The following is a 23,678-nucleotide window of genomic DNA, read 5'->3' as shown; positions in this document are numbered from 1 at the left end:
GTAGAGTTCTTGAGAAATAAAAACATAACAGTTCTCTAAAACGTTAACACAGGTGAGAAATCACTTGAGAATGGACTCTACTACAAAAGAGGTGAAAGAAAACCCTATATGCCATCCTTAACAGACTTTATTTTATGCCATAAATACAGCATTTTGAAAATGTAGTTTAAAAAAATTGACACCTTAGGAAATAGTTTAATTTAAAGGATTTTAAGATGTATTTTTTTAATGTCTATCAAATGTCTTTGCTACTTATTTTTTTATTTACTTTTTATTGATTTCAGGGAGGAAGGGAGAAGGAGAGAAACATCAATGATGAGAGAAAATCATTGACCGGCTGCCTTCTGCATGCCCCCTACTGGGGATCGAGCCCGCAACCCGCGCATGTGCCCTTTACCAGAATTGAACCAGAGACCCTTCAGTCTACAGGCCAATGCTCTATCCACTGAACCAAACTGGCTAGGGCTCACATGTTTAAAAAAAAAGGAATAGATATAAAATATAAAAAGAGCACCTATAGATCAGTAAGGAAAAGAAATCACAAAATGGACCAAAATATAAACAGGTTACTTGTACTTAAAAAAAAAAAAATAAGGCTAATAAATACATGAAACTCAAAATACGTAAGTGCAAATCAAAGCAAAGTACAATTTTTTTGGCCCGTCAGGCACAGATTATGTCTAACATCCAACACTGTTAAGTGTGGGAAAAGTGGTGTACTCATAAACTGCAACTAGAAGTGTAAACAGGTAAAATTTCTATGGAAATGAGTCTGTTATTTCAGCTTTTAAAATTAATTATGTGCATGCACCAAGGCCTTTCCGTGTACCTTCAGAAATATTCGTAAAGCTGGGAAATGGCATAATTACTATGTTATTCATTTCACCCAACCACTCCCTAGACATACCACAAATTTCTCAGTCTGATATTACAATTAAGCCCTGATTTTTAAGTTATTCTTATTGTTTCTCCAATATAAACTCTATTCTGAAGCTGACTGGTTTGCCTTTTCTCATTCTATTTTCCCTACCAAAACCATTTCACCCCTTTTCTCATATTCTAATTGCCAGTTACTCTTCAGGATTCAAAATGTCCTATTTCCTCCATAAATGCATCCTTCAAATCTGTATCGCTCACTTCTGTGAATCTGCACTGCTATCACTATTTATCATCACTAAGCATTTAAAATTAACGATTAAATTATACATGATCTGAAGAGATTAAGTCTTATTTTCATTGGATTAAGGTTGTATACCTTACAATATACAAGTTTCAAACAGTACCTGATATAGAGTAAGTAGGTGCTCAAATATTTATTGAATAAAAGCACTTCAATATTTACTGAATGATAGTGTATTTATTGACTATACTATATCATTCACACAACCATCTGTGAGACAGTCTCATCATTCTAAAATATTGTAAATTTTCTATTCATTACTGATATTTCTTTTATTGCTAGTTCTATCGGTTATTTACAGTAATCTCCCACTGTAATTGTAAACTTATCTATTTTCTCTAATTTCTCAATTTCAATTTTGTGTTTTAAGCCATTTCACATAAAATTATTATATCTTCTTGCTAGTGAATTATTTTAACATGATAAAGCCTTTATCCCAAATAGTACTTCTTGCCTTAAACGCCGAGTTTAAAATAGCCACAGTAACGATCTTTAATTAGTATTTTCATGGAATTTTTCCCTTTCTTTACATCCACCTTTAAGTATTCTGATGTTTCTGATGGATTTGTTATGAAAGCATATATGTGTATTATGTGGGTTTTCTCCTTCAGGTTTGATAACCTGCCATTTAACAGAAGCACTTTATCTGTTTAAGAAATTCCTGATTTTTTTTTAGGTTAAAATTATATCTATATCATTTTGTGCTTTCTGTTTGTCTCACCTTTGTTATGTTTCTTTGTCTCTTGTTTCTTGCCTTCTTTTTTTTAAATTTTTTATTATTCCAGTTTTTTCCCCCCTCTACTAGTTTGTATGTTAATTTGTATATTCTTTTAATGGTTACTCTAACAGACCTTTTTGCAATGATGAAATTTCTGTGCTGCCTACAATCAAAGTCACCAGCTATATGTGGCAACTGAGAACTAGCAATGTGGCAAGAGCAAATGAGGAATTGATTTTTAATTTTATTGAATTTTAATTAATTTAAATTGCCACATGAGGCAAGTGGCCACAATATCAGATTGCACAGCTTTACAACTGCCCACTGTGGATGTGGCTGACTGAATCCTCAAGGTGTAGTTTTAACATGCTCCTCTACCCTCATATGTTCTGCAAACCAGTGGTTGAATATAGAAGCTTGATGATACATGCCTAGTTCAATAATTTTCAGTAAAAAACTTCACTGGTTGACTGTGTACTTCCTACTATAGCTTATCAGGTGACTCATAATGTATGGTTGTTTTCCTTTTAGTGATGCTCAGATTGATCACATATGAATGGGAGAAATGAGACTATATACACTTTGCTTATATATTTGTAAAGAACCTCTGGAAGACATTTGAATTAATAAAAATGGTTAAAGAGTAGCAAAGTGGGCCGATGAGGGTGGTGGTGGAAGTGAAATTATTCTGGAAATATAATTTTGTTATTTTGGTACCTAAAAAATAATTCTTAGTAAAATGGAGATTTTTGGTCCTCTACCTTTATACTCAAGATCAAAATATCTAGACACGAGGAATAGAAAATAGCACTTTAAATATGGAGCTCTCTCCAAGATTTTCACGCACACTAAAGCTTAGCCACTGGAAGACTGCAATGAATACAAGATAAAGTTCAGAATCACTGACTTTAGTCATACATATTAGAATCTTCTTGTAGGTTCGAACCATTGATCACTAAAAATTGCATACCTGGACCACATTAGTTTAAGTTCTTCCAGGAATATCCTCATTAAGTGTCACTTTGTAATTACAATTTTGATCCTCAATTACTGAGCAAGAGTTATTCATTTGCTATAATAATAGTCATTGTCTTTAACAACAGCTGAATGTTACTTTATTCGCCCTGTATCTGCTATTAGTTCCATAATTTTCTGTCAGTAAAAGCTTCTCTTTAACAATGGCATATTTCCTTTTCCCTAAAAATAGAACTACATAACCTATTTTTTACCTGAGAAATGATTATAAAATGAAACTGATAAAATCAAAGCTGTTCTAATTGAAGGGGTTGAAGATCAGAATTCAGTACCCTCAGGTTTCTTCCTTTTCTCCTATAACCTCTGGTCGTTCACTTTTCCAACGAACTAAAAAAGCAATCCAAAAGCCAGTAAGGAAAATCACTATGAAAATCAAGAGCATTTTAATTCATCACAATTCTCATTTTCCTCACAATGTAAAATGGTGTCCCTTAAAATGATTCATTTTCATATTAAAATATAAAATATTTGAAAGTTAAAGCAATAAATAAAACATTTTAGGGGGTAGGGGTAACACTCTAAAATATGATCTATATATTTAATAAATGTGGTTTTGAAGAAAAAGACAGACCAAAATAATAGCATGATGCTATTCAGTACACTGGAAGAGTTTACTAATTTTAAATTGTTTCATAGTTTAAATACCTTACCCAGTACTGTATTGCCTTGATGCTAACATTCAATCTAAGAAATAATTTAGGGAGAAAAGTATCATATTAAATGTATGTATGTATGTGTGTGTATATACATATACATACAAATAGCCATTTTACATTAAATGACAATACATACCTTTATCCATATATTAACATATGACTCCTTCTTTGATATTCCTCTGAGCCTAAAGATGTTTTCTGAATCTTACTGAAACCTATAATTTAAACAATGGATCAGATGCTTCAGCTCCTAAGTGACAATCTTTCACAAGACATAAATTAATCCGACTTCTAGTTTTAAATAACTCTAAAATCTCTTCTATAAATGCTGTTAGTTTCTACTGTATGTTTTGTTTCTACATTTTCTGGCATGTGACAGGAAATCTTCTACATTTACAACACATAATCCTCATACCAATATAGCAAATACTAGAAGGCACCTGAAATAATGAAGAAGCTAAATTCAACTTAAAATTTAAACACCAGCCATGATACCGATGTAAATAGTCCCAACTAAGGAGATGATTAGATGATACCTTCACTACAGGTTTTTGAAGGTAATTTAACCCATTCAAAGGGTTAGTCTTTATCAGCAAATGCATTTTATGATTTCATAAACAGTAGGTTGTAATATTTTTAAAATTCCAACAAAAGATTTACTAAGCAGCTCAGCCAGTGTGGCTCAGGAAGTCCTGGTTCAATTCCCAGTCAGGGCACACGTCTAGGGTACAGGTTAGATCCCCAGTAAGGGGCATATGCAGGAAACAGTCTATGATTCTCGCTCATCATTGATGTTTCTATCTCTCTCTCCCTCTCCCTTCCTCTCTGAAATGAATAAAAACACATTTGAAAATAAAAAGATTTGCTAAACACAACAAGAAGTTTAACCAGTTAGTGAATTTTAAAATTTCAAAGGCTAGGAACAAGACTGAGGATGTTTAAACACTTGAAAAAAGAGGTAGAGGAAGACATAAACAGAGGAAAGAACATACCGTGTTCATGGATTGGTAGAATTAACATCATTAAAATATCCATACTACCCAAAGCAATCTATAGATTCAATGCACTCCCCATCAAAATACCAACGGCATATTTCACAGACCTAAAACGAACTCTCCAAATATTCATCTGGAATAAAAAAAAGACTCCAAATAGCTGCAGCAATCCTGAGAAAGAAGAACAAAGTAGAAGGGATCTCAATACCAGATATCAAGTTATATTACAAAGCCACTGTCCTCAAAACTGCCTGGTACTGGGGAGAGAAGATTGCAATTTGAAGAAAGAAATTTACAGAGCAGGCTGATAGCTGCAGGGGGGGGGGGGGGGGGGCGGGGTGAGAAAAATTCATGGACACTAACAACAGTGTGGTGATTGGGTTGGATGGTGTGTAGAGGAAAATGGAGGAGGGGTATAGGGGGGATAAATGGTGATGGACTGAGACTTGACTTGTGGTGGTGAACACACAATGCAGTGTATAGATGATGTGTTGTAGAGTTATGAACCTGAAACCTGTATAATTTTGTTAACCAGTGTCACCCCAATAAATTCAATAAAAAGGAAAAAATAAATTCCTAAATAATTTTTTTTAAATAAGAAATTTGCAGAATTTAGTAAGTACTTACATTCTAGGTGATGAAAAGGTAAAGAATGAAGTTGTTTTTAAGTCTGGATGAGACTTTAAAGATAAGTCTCACCCAGGCAGACTGGCTCAGCGGTTTGAGCGTCAACCTATGAATCAGGAAGTCCGGGTTCAATTCCCACTCAGGGCATGTGCCCTGGGTTAAAGGCTCAATCCCCAGTGGTGTCGTGTAGGAGGCAGCCAATCGATGATTCTCTCTTTGATGTTTCTGTCTCTCCCTCTCCCTTCCTCTCTAAAATCAATAAAATATATCTTTAAAAAAGATGGTAAGTCTCAAAAGGGAAGCTGGTTTCACATGAAGATAATAAATGACATTTTAGACACATTATATCACACTCAACTATAGGACCATTCAAGTAAAGACAACAAAGGTAAGAGATGCTGGATTCAATTTGAAGGTCAATACTCAAGTTGCCGATTTGTGAGTAATGATGCAAAGAAGCACAAGTAAATTCTCCAAAGGTAATAAAAATATTGAAAAAGAAAATACAGTCGGAGAAAGAGAACTATCACATAAGCTTGCTCATTTGTGGAATACAAACCTCAGAGGGAAGGTAGGGGGGTGGGGGGCAGTTAAGAGATCAACCAAAGGACTTGTATGCATGCATATAAGCATAACCAATGGACACAGACAGTAGGAGGATGAGGAGATGTCCTGGGGGGATAGGAGCACCTGGGGAGGGGTCAATGGGAGAAAAGGATACATATGTAATACTTTAAACAATAAAGAATTACATTTTTAAAAAAGGAAAGAAAAAGAAACACAGTATGCAAAGGAATAATTTCTAATACTAAATTTAGAAGGTTAGAGGAACTGTAGTCAGGAGAGGAAGAAGTCCTAAGAGGGCTTAAATCATGGGAGGGGAGTGGAGGGGAGGGGAGGGGAGGGGAGGGGAGGGGAGGGGAGGGGAGAAGGAAAGAAGGGCTTTGGAGTTCAAACTTAGTTGGATGCTATAAAGTTAAATAGCATATATGATAGTAGTTAAGTATAGTAACATAGTGTTTATTATATGTAAAAATGCATATATTGTATGTAAGCCTGAGTTTAGAGCAGTACCCTAAAATAAAGCACATTAATATTTCTCTTACAGTCCTAACCGGTTTGGCTCAGTAGACAGAGTGTCGGCCTGCAGACTGAAGGGTCCCAGGTTCAATTCCAGTCAAGGGCATGTACCTTGGTTGCAGGCACATCCCCAGTAGGGGGTGTGCAGGAGGCAACTGATGGATGTTTTTCTCTCTCATCGATGTTTCTAGCTCTCTATCCTTCTCCCTTCCTCTCTGTAAAAAATGAATAAAATATATTAAAAAAATATATTTCTCTTACACAACAAAAATATTCAGTTCATATTAGCTTCTACTAAAAAAAGAATTTCAGTCAGTGAGGTTTTCTAAATGAATCATTAAAAACAATATTATAAGTACCAGAACTGCAGGTAAGGAATAATGTACCTGGAGTTATTTATCTGGCCAACACTGACATAAAGAAGAAACATTTATGGTATATAACCTAAAAAATAAAGGTTGCCATTTCTTGTTAATTCCTAAGAATTAATGATACCTCTTTCCTAAAATTTTTAAACTATAACATAGTTTATGACATAAAAATTTATTTATATTTAGAGAGAGAGGGAGAGAAAGGAATAGAGGGATAGAGAGATAGACACATAGATGAGAGAGAAACATCACTGATTGGCTGCCTCCTGCACACCCCTACTGGGAACCAAAACCCCCAACCCCGGTATGTGCCCTGACCAGGAAACAAACCTGTGACCTCTTGGTTCCTATATCAACGCTCAGCCACTGAGACACAAATTTGTGTTTTATATACATTATAATAATTCTTCAAAGCTTTGGGATATACCTACACACAATAAAACAAAACATATCACCCTTCTTGAAAATCATCACTGAAGTCATTCAAAATTGGTATGACAAAAGTCTAATGTCTCAACATCAAATAACAAATAAGGCAAGTGTCGAGAAAATGCCTATCTTTCAAAAAAAAGAAAAAAAGAAATATTACCATGTGTTTCACCTAACATGTTTGTGCTTCCAAAGAAAAGAAAAAAACACAAAAACAGATAAATTAATTTATTCTTACATAATGAAAAAGCCCATAAATGAAAAATACAGTAGTGGTATTTAGGCTTCAGAAAACAATGTGATCAACCACATTTCTTCTGTTGACTTTTTTGTTGTTGTTAATCCTTACCCAACAATATTTTTCCATTGATTTTTAGAGGAAGTGGAAGGGAGGTGGAGAGGCACATAGAGAAACATCAATGTGAGATAGACACATCAATTGGTTGCCTCTCACATAAGCCATGTCTGGGATATGTGTACTTAACCGAAATTGAACCCAGAACCCTTCAGTCTGCGGGCCAATGCTCTATCCACTGAGCAAAACCGGCTAGGGCTCTGTTGACTTTTCAAATATTAGCCTCTCTATGACAGCTATGTCCACAGGAAATAATAGCTGTGGTGATTCCATACAGATACCCACACAATACTATATTTGGCTTGCTTCATTCTGACTGGAACTATTTAGGGCATGCATGCCCTCATCAATTATAGCCAGAAGAGTTCACTTTTTTTTTTTAAATAATTCTTTATTGTTGAAAGCATTACATATGTCCCCCTCCCGCCTGCCCCTGCCTCCCTCCCCAGGCCTTCAATCCTATTGTCTGTGCCCATGGGTTATGCATATATGCATAAAGGTCTTTGGTTGATTACCTCCCACCCACCCGCTCTCCCCCCGTTTCCCTCTGAGATTCTGCACTCTGTTCCATGCTTCCATATCTCTGGATCCACTCCATTCATCAGTTTGTTACTTAGATTCCGCATGAGTGCAATCATGTGATACTTGTCTTTCTCTGATGGACTTATTTCACTTAGCATGATACTCTTCAGGTCCCTCCGTGCTGTCTCAAAGGGTAAGAGATTCTTCCTTTTTACTGCTGCATAGTATTCCATGGTATAAATGTACTACCAGCTTTTTTATCCATTCATCTACTGATGGGCACTTGGGGCTGTTTCCAGATCTTAGCTATTGTAAATTGTGTTTCTATGAACATGGGGGTGTATACATTCTTTCTGATCGGTGCTTCGGGTTTCTTATGATATATTCCTAAAAGTGGGATCATTGGTCAAAAGTTAGTTCCGTATTTAATTTTTTGAAGAAACTCCATACTGTTTTCCATGATAGCACCAGTCTGCATTCCCACCAGCAGTGTACTAGGGTTCCCTTTTCTCCTCATTCTAGCCAGCACTTGTCATTTGTTGATTTGATGATGGTAGCCAGGTGTGAGGTGATACTTCATTGTCACTTTAATTTGCATCTCTCTAATGATCAGTGACTTTGAGCATTTTTAATATGTCTCTTGGCCATCTGTATGTCCTCTTTGGATAAGTGACTAGGTCCTTTGCCCATTTTTTTTTTATTGGATTGTCTGTCTTCCTTTTGTTAAGTTGTATGACTTGCTTATATATTTTGGATATTAACCCTTTATCAGATGTATCATTGCCAAATATGTTCTCCTCTACAGTGGGCTCTCTTGTTAATGGTTTCTTCCATTGTGCTGAAACTTTTGATTTTGATGTAGTCCCATTTATATTCTCCTTTGTTTCCTTTGCATCAGGAGATGTGTCTGTAAACATATTGCTATGAGAGAGAGACTGAGATTTTGCTGCCTGTAGTTTCTTCTAGGATTTTTGTGGTTTCATGACTTATATTTGTCTCTTTTATGCATTTTGAATTTATTCTTGTGTATGGTGTAAGTTGATGGTCTAGTTTCATTTTTTTGCATGTATCTGTCCAATTTTCCCAACACCATTTATTGAAAAGACTCTCTTGACTCCACTGTCAAATATTAATTGAGCATAATGGCTTGGGTCAATTTCTGGGTTCTCTGTTCTGTTCCATTAATCTATATGCCTATTCTTGTGCCAGTACCAGGCTGTTTTGATTACAGTGGCTTTGTAGTATAACTTGAAATATGGCATTATGATTCCTCCTACTGTGTTTTTCTTTCTCAAAACTGCTGCAAGCTATTCAGGGTCTTTTTTGATTCCATATAAATTTTTGGAGTATTTGCTCTAGCTCTGTTAAATATGCCTTTGGTATTTTAAGAGGGATTGCACTGAATCTGTACATTGCCTTGGGTAGTATGGACATTTTAATGATGTTGATTCTACCAATCCATGAACACGGCATATTCTCCCACTTGTTCATATCTTCTTCCATCTCTTTTTTCAACATCCTGTAGTTTTATGGGTACAGGTCTTTTACCTCCTTGGTTAAGTTTATTCCTAAGTACCTTAATTTTTTTTGTTACAATGGTAAATGGGATTGTGTGTGGCTTAGGAATACTGGCTCACCCCTTAGTCAAACCACACTATGGATAATGAATACTGGGTGAACAACCACTAAGGTAGACAATGTCACAAAAGAAAAATAGAGATTCAAAATTAAGAGTATATCGTAACAGCCCTGGCCTGGTAGCTCAGTTGGTTGGAATGTTGTTCCAATGCCCCAAGTTTCGGGTTCCTTCCCCCACCATCAGGGCACATGCAGGAGTCAACCAATGAATGGGGAACTAAGGCTGTTAATTAGCAAATGGGGAGATTATCCTGGGTTATCTGGGTGCACCCAATATGATCACAAAGGCATTTAAAAGTGGAAGAGGAAGCAGGAGCATCAGAGAGAGGTGTACTCAGAGAATGGTAAGAGAGATACAATGTTGCTGGTTTTTAAGGAGGAAGAGAGCCCTGAGCCAAGTCATATGGACTGCTTTTAAAAGCTAGAAAGGGAAAAAAGAAAGGAAAAGATGTCCCTGGGAGTATCCAGAAAAGAACACAGTTCTATCACACCTTGATTTTAGTCCAGAGACCCATGTTAGACTTGTAATCTCCAGATCTATAAAATAATCAACTCATATTGTGGAAACTACCATGGCTGTGGTAGTTAACAGCAGTGGTCGGAGAAAAAAAAAATTAATGCACATGGCATTCCTTATACATAAGACCAAAAGTAAGAATTGGTTAACTTTTGAGACAAAGTATTCCCTAAACTTTCAAGTTTTGATAGTTATCCTTCCAAACATGTGCCATAAATATGTGCAGCCAATATCCTATTAATAAAAGCCTATGTAGTCGTGACGCCCTCACGCTGTAACGAGCGATCACCAGGAGGCTGCGTGTATAGTGGGCACGCATGAGTGGGCGGGGCTGCGCTTGCACATGGGTGGGTGGGGGCTTGATGCTGCGTGCGCGGTGCAGAGGTGGGTCCCGCAGCTCCAGCCCACCTCTTTGGGGCAATCCATGGAGGAGCCCCGGATGGGTGGGTGGGGCCTACTTCTTTGGGACAATGAATTGCGTGGCTCCCGCACTGTGAGAGGGCACCGACCAACCTGGGGGGAACTCCCCATACAGTGCACAAATTTTGTGCACTGGGCCTCTAGTTTCTAATAAATGTGCTGATGCTAAACTGTCCCAAGTTTCATTAATTTAGAATTATAAATGTAAACAAAATACGAATGTAAGAAAGTCTAGGCGTTAACACTTTAGGCTCTAGGTTTTAAAAACCTCAGATTACACTGTAGTAAATTCTTCAAATAAAGGCTGTTATATAAAGGAAAACTGTTAAAGGTTCACATAAGCATTAATGTTTTGAGGTAATATTTGCATATAGGAAATACACGTTTTAGGTGTATGATAAGTTTTGACATTTGTATACACCCCTGTAACCAACAATCAAGATATAAAACATTTCCATCACCTGGGAAAACTTTTCTTTCCCGTCAATCCCCATCATCCGCATATATTTTTCACTTTTAAATATCCAGCTTATGTCCTAGCCAGTTTGGCTCAGTGGATAGAGTGTTGGCCTGTGGACTGAAGGGTCCCTAGTTCCATTCTGGTCAAGGGCACATGCCTGGGTTGCGGGATCGACCCCCCAGTAGGGGGCGTGCAACAGGCAGCCAATCAATGATTCTCTCTCATCATTGATGTTTCTCTCTCTCCCTCTCCCTTGCTCTCTGAAGTCAATAAAAATATATTTAAAATAAATAAATATCTAACTTAATACCTTGCCTTTTAAAAACATGGTATATGTAGTAAATGCCTCTCTATATATCATTTAAATTTCCATGTAATTGTTTTTAATGTATTTATTTTTATAACTTGACTATCACCAATAATATTCATAATTTAAAACTATATTTCCTAATATTCATGTGTGTACTAAGATAAAATACTGTGGAAAACCCAAAACAGCATTCCATGTTTGTCTTGAAATATTAAAATGCTCAGCTATAATTTAACTAGCTTCTACATAGAAGCCCAGGCAACTTCATATCATAGTAAAAGGAGAAATAAATTCAGAACATATCTTTTACACAACAAAGTTATTGAATTGCCACAGTTGTATATTACGATCAAATTTCAAGGGCGATTCTTTTACTTTTCAACCAGAGTAACAATGAAAACTTTCAAAATTACCTCTATTCTGCTTATTTCCAATCAAAACTACCTATTAGCAAAACAGATGCATTTTGCAATATCAAGTCAAACGCCTTATGACACCATATCATTGACTATGGGCATGAAACAAGGTTTACAAAAACAATCAGAAACTCCAACAGAAATATTAAAATAGGTACATGTAAAGGTAGATATTAAAGTGAATTTGGAATTGTGAATCCGCATATATATAAAAGGAAGAATATTCCCAAATTTTAAATTTCCAGTGAAAATTAAATGCCCAGGGCACTTACCAATGAATTTCATGGGTTATGTATTCCTAAAGCAGACCTAAACCGACTTTGCGAAGCTTAGTGCATGTCTTGCCTCTAACTCTGCCCCTGACTTCCGACCTGTCCCCCAGTGAAAATGTGCTTGGAACACGGACGGAACACAGCCCATCTACACATTCCTACACGACTGAAAGAAAATGCTGGCAGCGTCATAGGTAAGGGAAGGGAAGGGAAGGAAAAGACAAAGGTTCAGCTGGGCATTAACGTTTTAACTTACATTTTTTGTTTCTTTTAAAACAGTATAAAACCTTAAAACGGATGACAAAAGCACTTCACTTCTAACAAAAACACACAACACTATGTAAAAAAACGGAAGGAAGGGAGGGAGGGAGGGAGGGAGGGAGGGGTTGATTTTTATGGCCCTCCAAACCAAAACTTTTCATTTTCATCGTTTCCGGTTAGAAATACAAGCATCTACTGTGGAAAGAGGTGAAATCCGGGTACCACTGCCGCGGCCTTGGCCCCAAAGCACACTGCAATCCCAGGACGGACGGGGAGGCAGAGGCCTCTCTCTGTGCTCCCCCCCGCATCTGCCTCGCGGGTAAGTTTCACGTCCCCAGCCTCCGCACCGCTGAGACTGGAGCGAGGAGAGATGCTGGCTGGTCTGACCCCGACGGCCACAGGGTCCGCCCCCCCCCCCCCACCCCCCGCCTGCCTGCGCAGACCCGCCTCTCCGAAAGGTCTCCGTGGCCGCCCAGGAGCTGCACCGGGAGCCGCGGCAGACCCTCCAGGACAGGGGCCGAGGAGCCGGGCCAGGGCCCCGGCGTACGCTAGGGAGTCCAGCTCGATCACGGTTCCCATCGGGAAGCCACATGCAGGGAGGCGGCGGCCCCGTGAGGGGACGTGGGCAAATCCGCCTTGAGCTCATCGGGGGGGCGTGACCGCCAGTTGGCCAGCAGAGCCAGGTGCCAGAGGTACCCCGAGGTATGGCTGCGATAAAGTGGGGGGCAGGCGCGGACTCGGGGGATGAGGGGCGCGCTCTTACCGCCAGGTCCGGATCGCGGCAGTCCCGGTGTGACACCGCTCGGATGACCCCCGCTCGCCAGCCCCGCCGGCTGCGGCCGCCCTCCCGGCGCTCCGGCCGCGCCTCTTCGCCCACCGCCAGGCACAGGAACCGCTTCCCCACCAGCTCCGGCCGCGTCTCCACCGCCATGGCCCCCACGGGCGATGCGGCCGCTGCTGCCGCGTCTACTGCTCGGTGACCCTCGAATGGACGCTATCGGCCGCCCATGCTGAGGAGAGCGGACCCGAGGGCGGTGGCAGCCCCGTGAGCGAGCGCGGACTCGGGGGCGCACCGGCCGCTCTGCGCAGAGGGCACTGCGACCTCGGTCGCCTAGTCAACCCTCTCCTGGCCTCTCCGTCTCGCAGCCTGACTGCAGGTCTATGGACACGCGCGCACCACACACACCAAACTGACAAACCCCACGGCGGTCTGAGCGCCCAGGCAGCCCGCCGCCGGCGCCGAGCCCGGCCAGTAGTGCTCCGCCTCCCATCCACCCGCGGCTGCGAGCCGCGTCTCCTTCCGCCGGCGCGGGCGGGGGAGGGAGCCGCGGAAGAGGGTCCCAGGAACCACCGCAGACGCAAAGTAGTGCCCCGCGCCGCGGCGGCCGCTGCGGGACCGGCCGGCTGAGGAGCGGAGAGATGGGCAGGAGAAGAGGACGCTCTCCTCCAGGAGCACGCAAGAGCGTTTGCAGCCCATCTTCCACTCGTCGCTCCTTCGGTGGGGTGAGGCGAAAGTAAAGCGCGCCGGTTTCCACTCTGGATCACAACATCAACTCCAGGTTAAGCGCCACTTCTGCAGAGAGGTGCTTTTTGGAACACGATGCTCGCCTTTGCCTGAATTAACAGTCCTGGAGTCCCAGCAGCAAAGCACAGCAACACTTTCCACTGAAGACGAAGCCCACAGAACTCAGTCACTGCAGAACAGTCCACGACTTTAATGAAAATGAGGAAAACACTGTCATCCTATCCTCCCCTTTTGTGGCGATAGTAGTTACTTGTATGAGCTATTCGAAGGCTGACACCTCGCTACTGCTTTGTTGTAAAACGCCAAACGAGGCGCCCCGTTGAGCGCTTTTGTCAATAACCTTAAAATTCACAAACTGTCTCCGAGCAATTTGAGTAGTTTTAGTACAGTACTAGTGCATATCTCAAACTCACTGGTCAGATGATAAAAACAGGGATATGCTCCGGATTCAGTTATTAGAAAATCGTGGAAAGGAAAGGAGTTTGGCCAATCAAAGCTCAGAAAAATAAATTATGTTTACTTCCCGTCCAATCGCAACAAGACTTTGTAACCAATACACAAACAGATCTCCAACCTGGAATCCTTGTAAATCAAACGGTACAGACTTTTATTTGTAGTCTTTTTAAAGGGTAGTTTTTAAAACCCACTTTGTTGTTTTCAGGGCCTTATGATTATAATCAATTCCAAAAAGCTAGCCCAATTCCAAAAATCTAGCCCAATAAAACATTCTAAATTTTGGCTTCTTAGAGATTTTCCTAAACATGTACTTTTAAAAAAAGTTACCTTTCTAATAAAGGAATTTACACTAATGATCTGAATGTTAAAATAAATATAAGGCTTTTATCTACTTTCTTAGAAAACCCAAGCTGAGCTGTTTGAAGTGGGAAAAACATGGCCACTTCTTAGGTTAGAAACCAAAATTACAAAAACATAGATTTTAATCATAATGGTCTATTTTTGCTCATCTTAAGGACAAATATAGAATTGTAATATACCAAAAAAGGAAAACCTCTTCCACAATGCATATTGGCAAGTTACGAGAAAAATTAAATTTTACATGTGCAATTTTATTTCCATGTTCATTCTTTTAATATCTAGTGTATAATACTTAGCAAATCATCCTGAGGACTACAAACTTACATTTCTAAACTCTCAGCGTGGATTAAGGAACCAGTAAAATAACCTGGTGAAAATAACAACATGTGGAAAGAGAAAAGACAGAAGATCTGTATTCAAATACCAAATTATCAATGACTTGCATTGTGATCTTGGGCTTGACACAACTCTTACAATGGACATTGCCTGCTTCCTAATCTCAGTGACATTGTATGAGCAAGTGAAAAATATAAAGTAGTTTGAGAAAAGAGATGCAAACACTATTATATAAATCTCAGTCACACAAAAAAAGTCACTAAATTATATTTTTGGAGTATATGTTGTCAGATTGTATTACATAAAACTTCCTGTTGATTTCAATCTTATAGTCAAACTCCTCTAAATGGACACCTAGGAACCCTCACTACATTTTTTTATTGGATTTATTGGGGTGACATTGGTTCACAAAACTATCATAGAGGTTTCAAGTGTACAACTCAACAAAACATCATCTGTACACAGTACAGTGACACTCACTACATGTTGAAAACTGTCCTTTTAAGTGCTTTGAAAAGCATGTAAATTCACTAAATCCATCAAAATATTTCAAGTGCAAAAACAAAGTTTTCATAAGGTCATATATCCTCACAATATTTCCCATCAAATGTCTCCTATTCTTAGTACTATATTCCAAACAGTATTTTACTTATCCCTTGATTACAGCCAGTGTGCTTAGAATATACAAGAAAAAAAAATCACCAATTTGTGGATATCTTCCTACTGGAGAAACTTGAAATGCATTTTTAAAAATGTAAAATACAAAGGTCTTAAAATATTTTTGTTTGCTGGCATTTTTTGCTTTGTTTTAGGGAGCATTTATATTATTTTTGAGAGCACATCATCACTATACATAACATGGAGTTAAAATAAATTTTAAAGTCAAATTTGAAACCTTAGAATATTTATTTGTTCAATCAGTTCCCTTACATCCTTTGCTTTCATTAAGATCCTCAGAAAATGACAGTATTAGTCAAAAGTTAAAGTATTTTTCACTGTGTAGGCAAAGAAAGTTCACACAGGAGTATTTAAAATGACAAAGTTTACTTATAGAAGTTGAAAAATTAAAAATATAGACTAGATTTTGTATTTCTTCCATTCTCACATCTAAATATGTACATTAAATATATACACACACATCAATTCAAGCGAATGTCTTATAATCTATATAAAAGATACATTAGGGAATCATCATTTAAAAGGTATTCATTGCAATGATAAGGACCATAGTTATCCATTTAATCATCAATAATTAATAATTCATGAAGTTTAACAAATGGCCTACCAGTTATAAAATTATCACTTTTTGACTTCGTGTAATTAATTATAGGAAGAGCTAATAATCTGCTCTCATACATACCAATATTTTGTGTTACTATAAGTGCCTATTTTAAACATCACAAATAAAACAAATTGATTTAAAAAGTTAGTGCATATATCTTATCATACTAGCCATCATTTATGAACACTTACTATGTGACAGACACTATGCTACTTCACACGTGTCATTTCACTTTATTTTTTAAGATGAAGAAAATGAAGCTTAGAGTAGTTTAGTTCTTGCTAAGAATACATATTAAGGAACTGGGATTCAAAATCAGGCCTTATGGTTTCAAAGCCCCCTGCATTATACTAAAAAGTCACTAAAAGGAAATATAAAGGTAAGTCACCTAGTTTCCTCCTCTTTATTAACACAGATTATTCATAATTGATTTGTTTATTTAGCATTTATTGTGTGACTCATATCATCCTCGAGAGGTCTATTTGGAAAGACAGACAACAGAAATGCCTTGGTTTGTTTATTTAAGGATGTATCAATAGAATAACACACAAGATAAGTTTAGTGCATTTTAATAAATAATTTTCAAATCTATTATATCTTGGAGGCATTTATTAATTATCAAATGTACATATTTATGGGTACACTTATGCACTGTGGAAGCCAATATTAAAATGAAGGAATCCAAGAATTTAAAATGAATTATGCAAGTGAAAGGCCAAGAATAGAATGGAAATAAATTTAACATGTTTATTTTTAAACCTTAATTTTTATTTTGATATTTCCCTAAGCTCTTAATTAAACTGAACTGCTCAATCACACTTATGATAATGATAAATAATTCAAATGTCACTTCCTCAAGGAAGCCATCTCTGATCCCCAGACTAGGTCAAATTCCCAATTATGGATTTTCAAACCATTTCCTATTTTTCTTAGCACAACTGTATTTATACCATTTATTGTGTAATTGACTGTTTTATATTTGTGTTCCTTGTTAGAATATAAGCTTCCTAAAGGCAAGAAAAATGTAACTTGTTCATATATATAGTCCCAGCATCGACTAAGCCTTGTAAAGAGCATATACTCAATAAATGTTATTGAATTAACAAAGGAATATAGCAAAATGTACCTTTTGCTAATTCGAACCCAACTAAGAGAAACAGTTTATTTCTAAATCAACAGTCCTAAATAGATTTCATGTTCTTCCTAAAGGGTTATTCATTGTATTCAAAATAATGTCTTACATACATTATCTCATTTCACCATGGAGATACAATGGAAAGCCTTCAAAAAACTTGAGCTTTGCCCAGCTGGTGTGGCTCAGTAGTTGAACGTCATCCCATGCACCAGGAGGTCACTGATGAGATTCCTGGGCAGGACAAATGTTGGGGGTTGTGGGCTTGATCCCCAGTGGGGTTGTGCAGGAGGCAGCGATTAATGCTCTCTCTCTCTCTCTCTCTCTCTCTCTCTCTCTCTCTCTCTCTCTCTCTTCCTCTCTCTGAAATCAATAAAAACATATTTTTTTTAAAAAAAGAAAAAACAAAACACCTGAGCTTTACCAGAAAGCAAGGTTGTTCCTGAGAATAATTTCTAAAGAACACATGGAGAGAAAGAGTTAAAATTCACAAGAAAAACATTCATTTTGTTACCAAACTACCAATTTAATGCAAACCCAAAAATGATCCTATGAGTGTATATCCAAAACACCAATCTATTCTTAGTATTCTAAAGAGAACTGTCTCAAATAATGTATTTGATGGAGCCAACACACAAACATAACTTTCTGACTGTCTTCTTGATGCCATGTGAAATGAGCAAGAGAGATAAAGGAGGAAACTAGAACGAAAGGAAGGAAGGAGAAAAGAAGTACTGGGCCTTTTAATTGTACACTCTCCACATCTGTTACCCAGTTTCCAATTTCAATTCTGGCTGCACAAAAAGCTACCATTTCTTTTCAACATTTTCTATTAAAAATGAGACTATGAATCCAATTTTTAATGATAACAAACTTAAAATAGAAGAATGCACACAGCATTGGATATTTCCTAACCTGTTGAGGGAGAATGTAGCTACAAGAAACAAATAAATGGAAAGTTCCAGTGAGCATTCAGGAAGGGTCTTCCCAGAGTGTCCCCACAGTACTCTTTGTTCATCACCCTCTCACAAATGCTTCAACTAACTACCACTAAAATATGCTAAATGGCAGCTTGCACTTTGCACCTTCAACTATTACATTAGCTCCTTGACTTATGAACAAATTAGGCTCCTAAAGGATTATGTTCCTGTTAGTCTCACAAGCTTTCACTATTGCCACATGTTAGTTGTGGCAGAGCTGTAAGTCCTAAAGAAAAAGAGCTTCTATAGTTGTATGTAAAGCTATGAAGGAACGTCAAAGTAAAATCTAAGCTAAAAAGTAATATGTACTGACTAAAAAAACTCAGCATGCTAACTATACTCCATTGAAGCTCTCCCCTCAGATGAAGCTGAATTCTACACAAGGAACTTTACAACCAAGTACACAGTTTCTGAGGCACATTTCTCAAATTAATGGCATCTGGCTTCAAAGAAACAAAACTAAACAAAACAAGATCTAGCAGTGAAATATGGGGGATCTAGTCATTCTTTTCTTTGGCAAATTCTAGAAAAAGCCATATGATTAAATATAAGATTTATAACACAACAAAACATACATGTATTAAAAATAAATTACTCCATATAAAGGAAAGCACTGTCTTTTGGCTCCACATGTGTTTCACTACCATAGATAATTTATTTATTCAATTAACGAGAGTGTATATTATAGTGTTCCAATCCCAAGGCTTGTTTTTACAGAAGCTCAGTATTTTTCCTTTAAAAATCACAATTGACACATATGAAAACCAGACCTCAAAATAAGAGACTTTTTAACTACAAACTTGAAATTCAAATCAACCTCCCCAAAACATTCTGCTACTCCAGCGCACATTTTGATAGTATCTAAGAATAAATGCCTAAGAGAAACACTCAGAAGGCTAACCAATTTCTCTTTTTACAAAATATGCAAACACTTAGGTTACAACTGGTCAATTCCCATTCCACACAGCCATTTACAAATGTATGTCTTAAGATACGTATCCCAAATGTAACAAAGTAGAAATTAGCAATCACATAATGCAGTGTAATGAAAAGCAGGAATCTGGGAAATCTACATTACTTCTACCACTAACTACTGCATAGTTTGGACAAACCAGTTTGCTTCTCTAGGGATAATATATAAAATGTACAGGCTGATATAATCCTTAAAGATTCTGAAAGTTTGCTCCTAAGGCTTCTGAATAATTCAGCAAGTAGCAAAACACACTCTCCTATCACACGGTGGGTTCAAACCTAAAAGATGTTAAAGGATTGATAAATGTTAAATGATTATCTCAAAGGTCTCGCAGAAGATATTCATATTAATCATTAATACATACATACTAATAATACAGACCAAAAAACTTCCCAATTAACCACCACTGCAGAATGGCTTCTTTGCCCTGCTTTCTAAATTTGCTCTTAAATCTCGCATATTAAAATAATCTATCAGAACTAACTTCAAGTGGAGGAATTTTTTAGATACTATGCATTACAAATAACCTTTGTATTTTAAACTTTTACCTTGCATGCCTTCATGTTTTACTGTTTATAGTGGATAAAAATCATTTTTTCAACGATTCTAATTACAAAATTATCTTAAAATCAATTATTTCATTTGTTTTTATATCTAAATTTACATGAATGCTTCTTTCTTCCACTTACAATTTGTTTTTTATATTCACAAGTTTTAAATTTTATACAGTCAATATGCTAATATCATTATCTTTCAACCTTAGATAATATGTAGGTATTCTTCTGTATTTTCTTCTAGTAGCCTTATATTTCAATTATTATAATTCCTTTAAAATTAGATGATAATATCTACCCCTAAGGGAGGGATAAGAAATCATCCTGCCCCAAACAATAAAGGTCTACTGCTACTGGGGGAAAGGTTAAGCAGAGCCTGTCCTCAAGAGTAAAGATGGTCTACTCTAGGAGGACAAAAGATAAGGCCTCATCCCATGCCCACCACTAAAAAGCAAACCAGCAACATGTAATAAGTAACAGCACTCTACTAATAGAGAAGGAACAAAGGAGTATAGAAAGAGTCTCACTGAAGTACAGATGTGCAAGTAAGGCCTAAAGATATAGGTGGAGTAAAAACACTGAGTTAAAACTTTCCAGTAAGTCTACACCCACCTTAAGTACGAGGTGATGACAGCTTTTAAAGGTGATGATGGAATGAAGATAACCAGAGCACAAAAAGGCATAAACCCTGATCAACTCCAGGCAAGACTGATTCAACTCTTCAAACTAACAGCTTAGCAAAACAAGAGTCATACCTATTTCTTGGCATAAGTACTAAATATTTCTATTTCTACTATCCTGCAAATGATGACTGGCATCCAATTAAAAATGGGGGTGACTTCCCGGGTCACTAAGGTAATGCATACATGTGCAGCTACCATTACCTTCTCTGTAAGTTGTATGAAAACATCTACTTAAGTCTTGTACTTGTACCATTCCTTCAAATAAAGTTATTTGGTAACCACATCCCCCACACAAAAATTATAAGCCACAGAAAATCTCAAAAGCAAACAACTAAATGAGACAAAATAATCAACAGAAGCAGACTTAAGAGATAACTTAAATGCTGAAACTATCTGCCAAAAAATTAAAAATAGTTATAAATATTGATGAAGGCTCAAATGGAACAGATAAACAATACCCAAGACCAGATGGCAAATATCTGATATAGAAACTGCAAGGGTTGAACAAATATGCTAAACGAGTACATCCAAAGTACAAAATATGATATATGCAATAACAAAATTCAAAAAGCCTTTGTGAAGCTCATCAACAGACTTGACACAGATAAGGAAACAAACAATAACCCTGCAGATAGGTCAACAAAAATTACCAGAGCTGAAACTGAACAGAAAAAAAAGAGTGGGGGAAAAATATACCCAAAGAGGTGTGGGAAGAGTTTTCAAATCATTTTATAAAATGAGGCAAAAATTACGCTAATACCAAGTCCAGAAAAAGAAATTACAAGAAAAGAAAACTATAGATCAATTATCCCTCATAGATGCAAAAATCTTCAACAAATATTACCAAATTAAATGCAGTAAGTTATAAAAGCATGAATGCAAAGCAAACTGATTCAACACTGAAAGCTCAATCAGTGTAATTCATCAGATCAACAAACTAAAAAAGAAAAATATGATGGCACCAACAAATGCAAAAAAATAAACATTTAAGAAAATCCAATCCCTATTCATCTATTCTTAATAAAATTCTCAGCACATCAGGAATAGAAGGGCAACTAACATCATACTTAATAATATGACAATGTTTTCCCTAAGAATCAGAACAAGGACATGAGCTGTCACAATTACTGTTAAATAACAACATACTGAAAATCCTAGTTAGTGCAGTAAGAAAAAAGAAATAAAAGTCATACAGAACGAAAAGGAATAAACCTGCCTCATTTACAAATGGCAAGATTGTCTATGCAGAAAAATCACAAAGACTCTTTAACAAAGCTCCTAGAACTAAGTGAATTTATTTAGCAAGGTTGCAGGATACAAGATGAATATACAAAAATCAATTATCTATCTATACACTAGAAACAAAAAAGTACAAATTTAAACCATACCACTCACAATAGCACAAAACACACACATAAAAATACAATGTCAACAATAAAGATTTTTTTAAAAATACATACCAATGTAATATGTAAAAGATCTATATGCTGAAAACTACAAAGCATTGGTGAATAAAGGAAGTCCTAAATAATTGGAGAGATAAACCATGTATATGTATTAGAAGAGTCAATTCTCCCCAAATTGATCTATAAATTCAAAGTAATCTCAATCAAAATACCAGCCAATTTTTTTATGTTGACATTGATGAGTTGGTTCTAAAATCAGTAACGTCAGGCAAAGGAAGTGAAATAACCAAAAACAATTTTATAAAGAAAAAATTGGAAGATTCATATTATCTTACCTCAGGACTATACTTTAAAGTTACATTAATCAACTCAGCATGCCATTAGCAAAAGAGTCAATAGACAAATAGAACATAATGGAGTGTCCAGAAATAGACCCATACGTAGATACAGATACAGTCAATTGATTTTGACAAAGTTAAAAATGCAATTCAGCCATAACCGGTTTGGCTCAGTGGATAGAGCGTCGGCCTGCGGACTGAAGGGTCCCAGGTTCGATTCCGGTCAAGGGCATGTACCTGGGTTGCGGGCACTTCCCCAGTGGGGGATGTGCAGCAGGCAGCTGATTGATGTTTCTCTATCATCGATGTTTCTAACTCTCTCTCTCCCTTCCTCTCTGTAAAAAATCAATAAAATATATTAAAAAAAAATGCAATTCAATGGAGAAAAAATAGTCTGTTCAACAAATGGTGCTAGGACAATTAGACATCCACATACCAAAAAAAAATAAAAGATAAATAAATCTTGATCCATACCACACACTACATACTACTAAAATTAACTCAAAATTGATCACAGACCTAAATTTAAAGTATAGAACTAAAAAACTTTTTTTGTTACTGAGTTCAATAACAATCCTTTCACACCTGGAGCTACTTAAAGATGGGTAGGTATAGTTCAATATAGAATAATGAGAAGTGATACCCTAGAAATAAAATTCTCACAACTGACAAAAGGTATTACAAATATAACCCAATTTACTCAAATTTCAAATTAGTACTAATCACACTCAGAAAAGCATCACTGTGCATGATTTATTTCCACAACTGAACCAGAAGTACTTTGAAAACAGGGACTGAGGATTTTTTAAACCCCCACAGCAATTTTCACAATGCCTAGCACACAGTGAACTTTAGGTAAAAGTGTTATATGGATGAATTACTGTTGTTGTTGTTTTCAATTTAACAATAAAATATCTGTTAATTTATTCAGCAAGTATTGTGAAGGCTTTACAATATGCCAGGCACTGTTCTCTGGTGTAGGGATCCAAAAGTGAATGGGAAAAACATGGCCTCTGCTCTCACAAAGTTTACAGGGTGGTAGACATATACACAACTGAAAAGATCTTTACAATTTGGTGTTAAGAAGTGAGAAATCCAAGAGAAAATAATAAATGAATGGATGAATGGGCAGATGGCAGCACACAGAAGGGGAAAATAATCCAGGCTTGAAGTTGGGGCAGGGATGAAGAAGAAATGATAGGTTTGACGAAGCCTAAAGAATGAAAGAAAGTCAGCCAAGGGTTCCAGGCAAAGGTAAATAGAAAGGCTGAGAGAACATGCCGTGTTTGAAGAAGTGAGAGAAATTCAGCACAATATGACTGAAGTTTGGAACACTTAATGGGACAGGGGTATCTGGGGACAGAGGGAAAATGCAGGAGTCCAAAAAAACA

At 37.2% G+C, this 23,678-nt stretch overlaps 1 protein-coding gene across 1 annotated transcript in view; it reads right to left on the bottom strand.

The window, feature by feature from the left end:
* Positions 1–13,193, bottom strand: part of JMJD1C (jumonji domain containing 1C) — a gene marked incomplete at its 5' end in the record, with an annotated part of 215,247 nt that extends 202,054 nt beyond the window's left edge. Inside the window, one exon of the mRNA XM_081104872.1 lies at positions 13,026–13,193. Coding sequence (XP_080960998.1) covers positions 13,026–13,193 — 168 coding nt within the window. The remainder of the gene's footprint in view (positions 1–13,025) is intronic.
* Positions 13,194–23,678: the final 10,485 nt, after the last annotated feature.

The sequence above is a fragment of the Myotis nattereri genome, assembly GCF_964212035.1.
Source record: "Myotis nattereri genome assembly, chromosome: 13".
Taxonomy (NCBI): Eukaryota; Metazoa; Chordata; class Mammalia; order Chiroptera; family Vespertilionidae; genus Myotis; species Myotis nattereri.
Note: the sequence above shows the minus strand (reverse complement) of the source record. Positions and strands in the feature narration are given on the sequence as shown.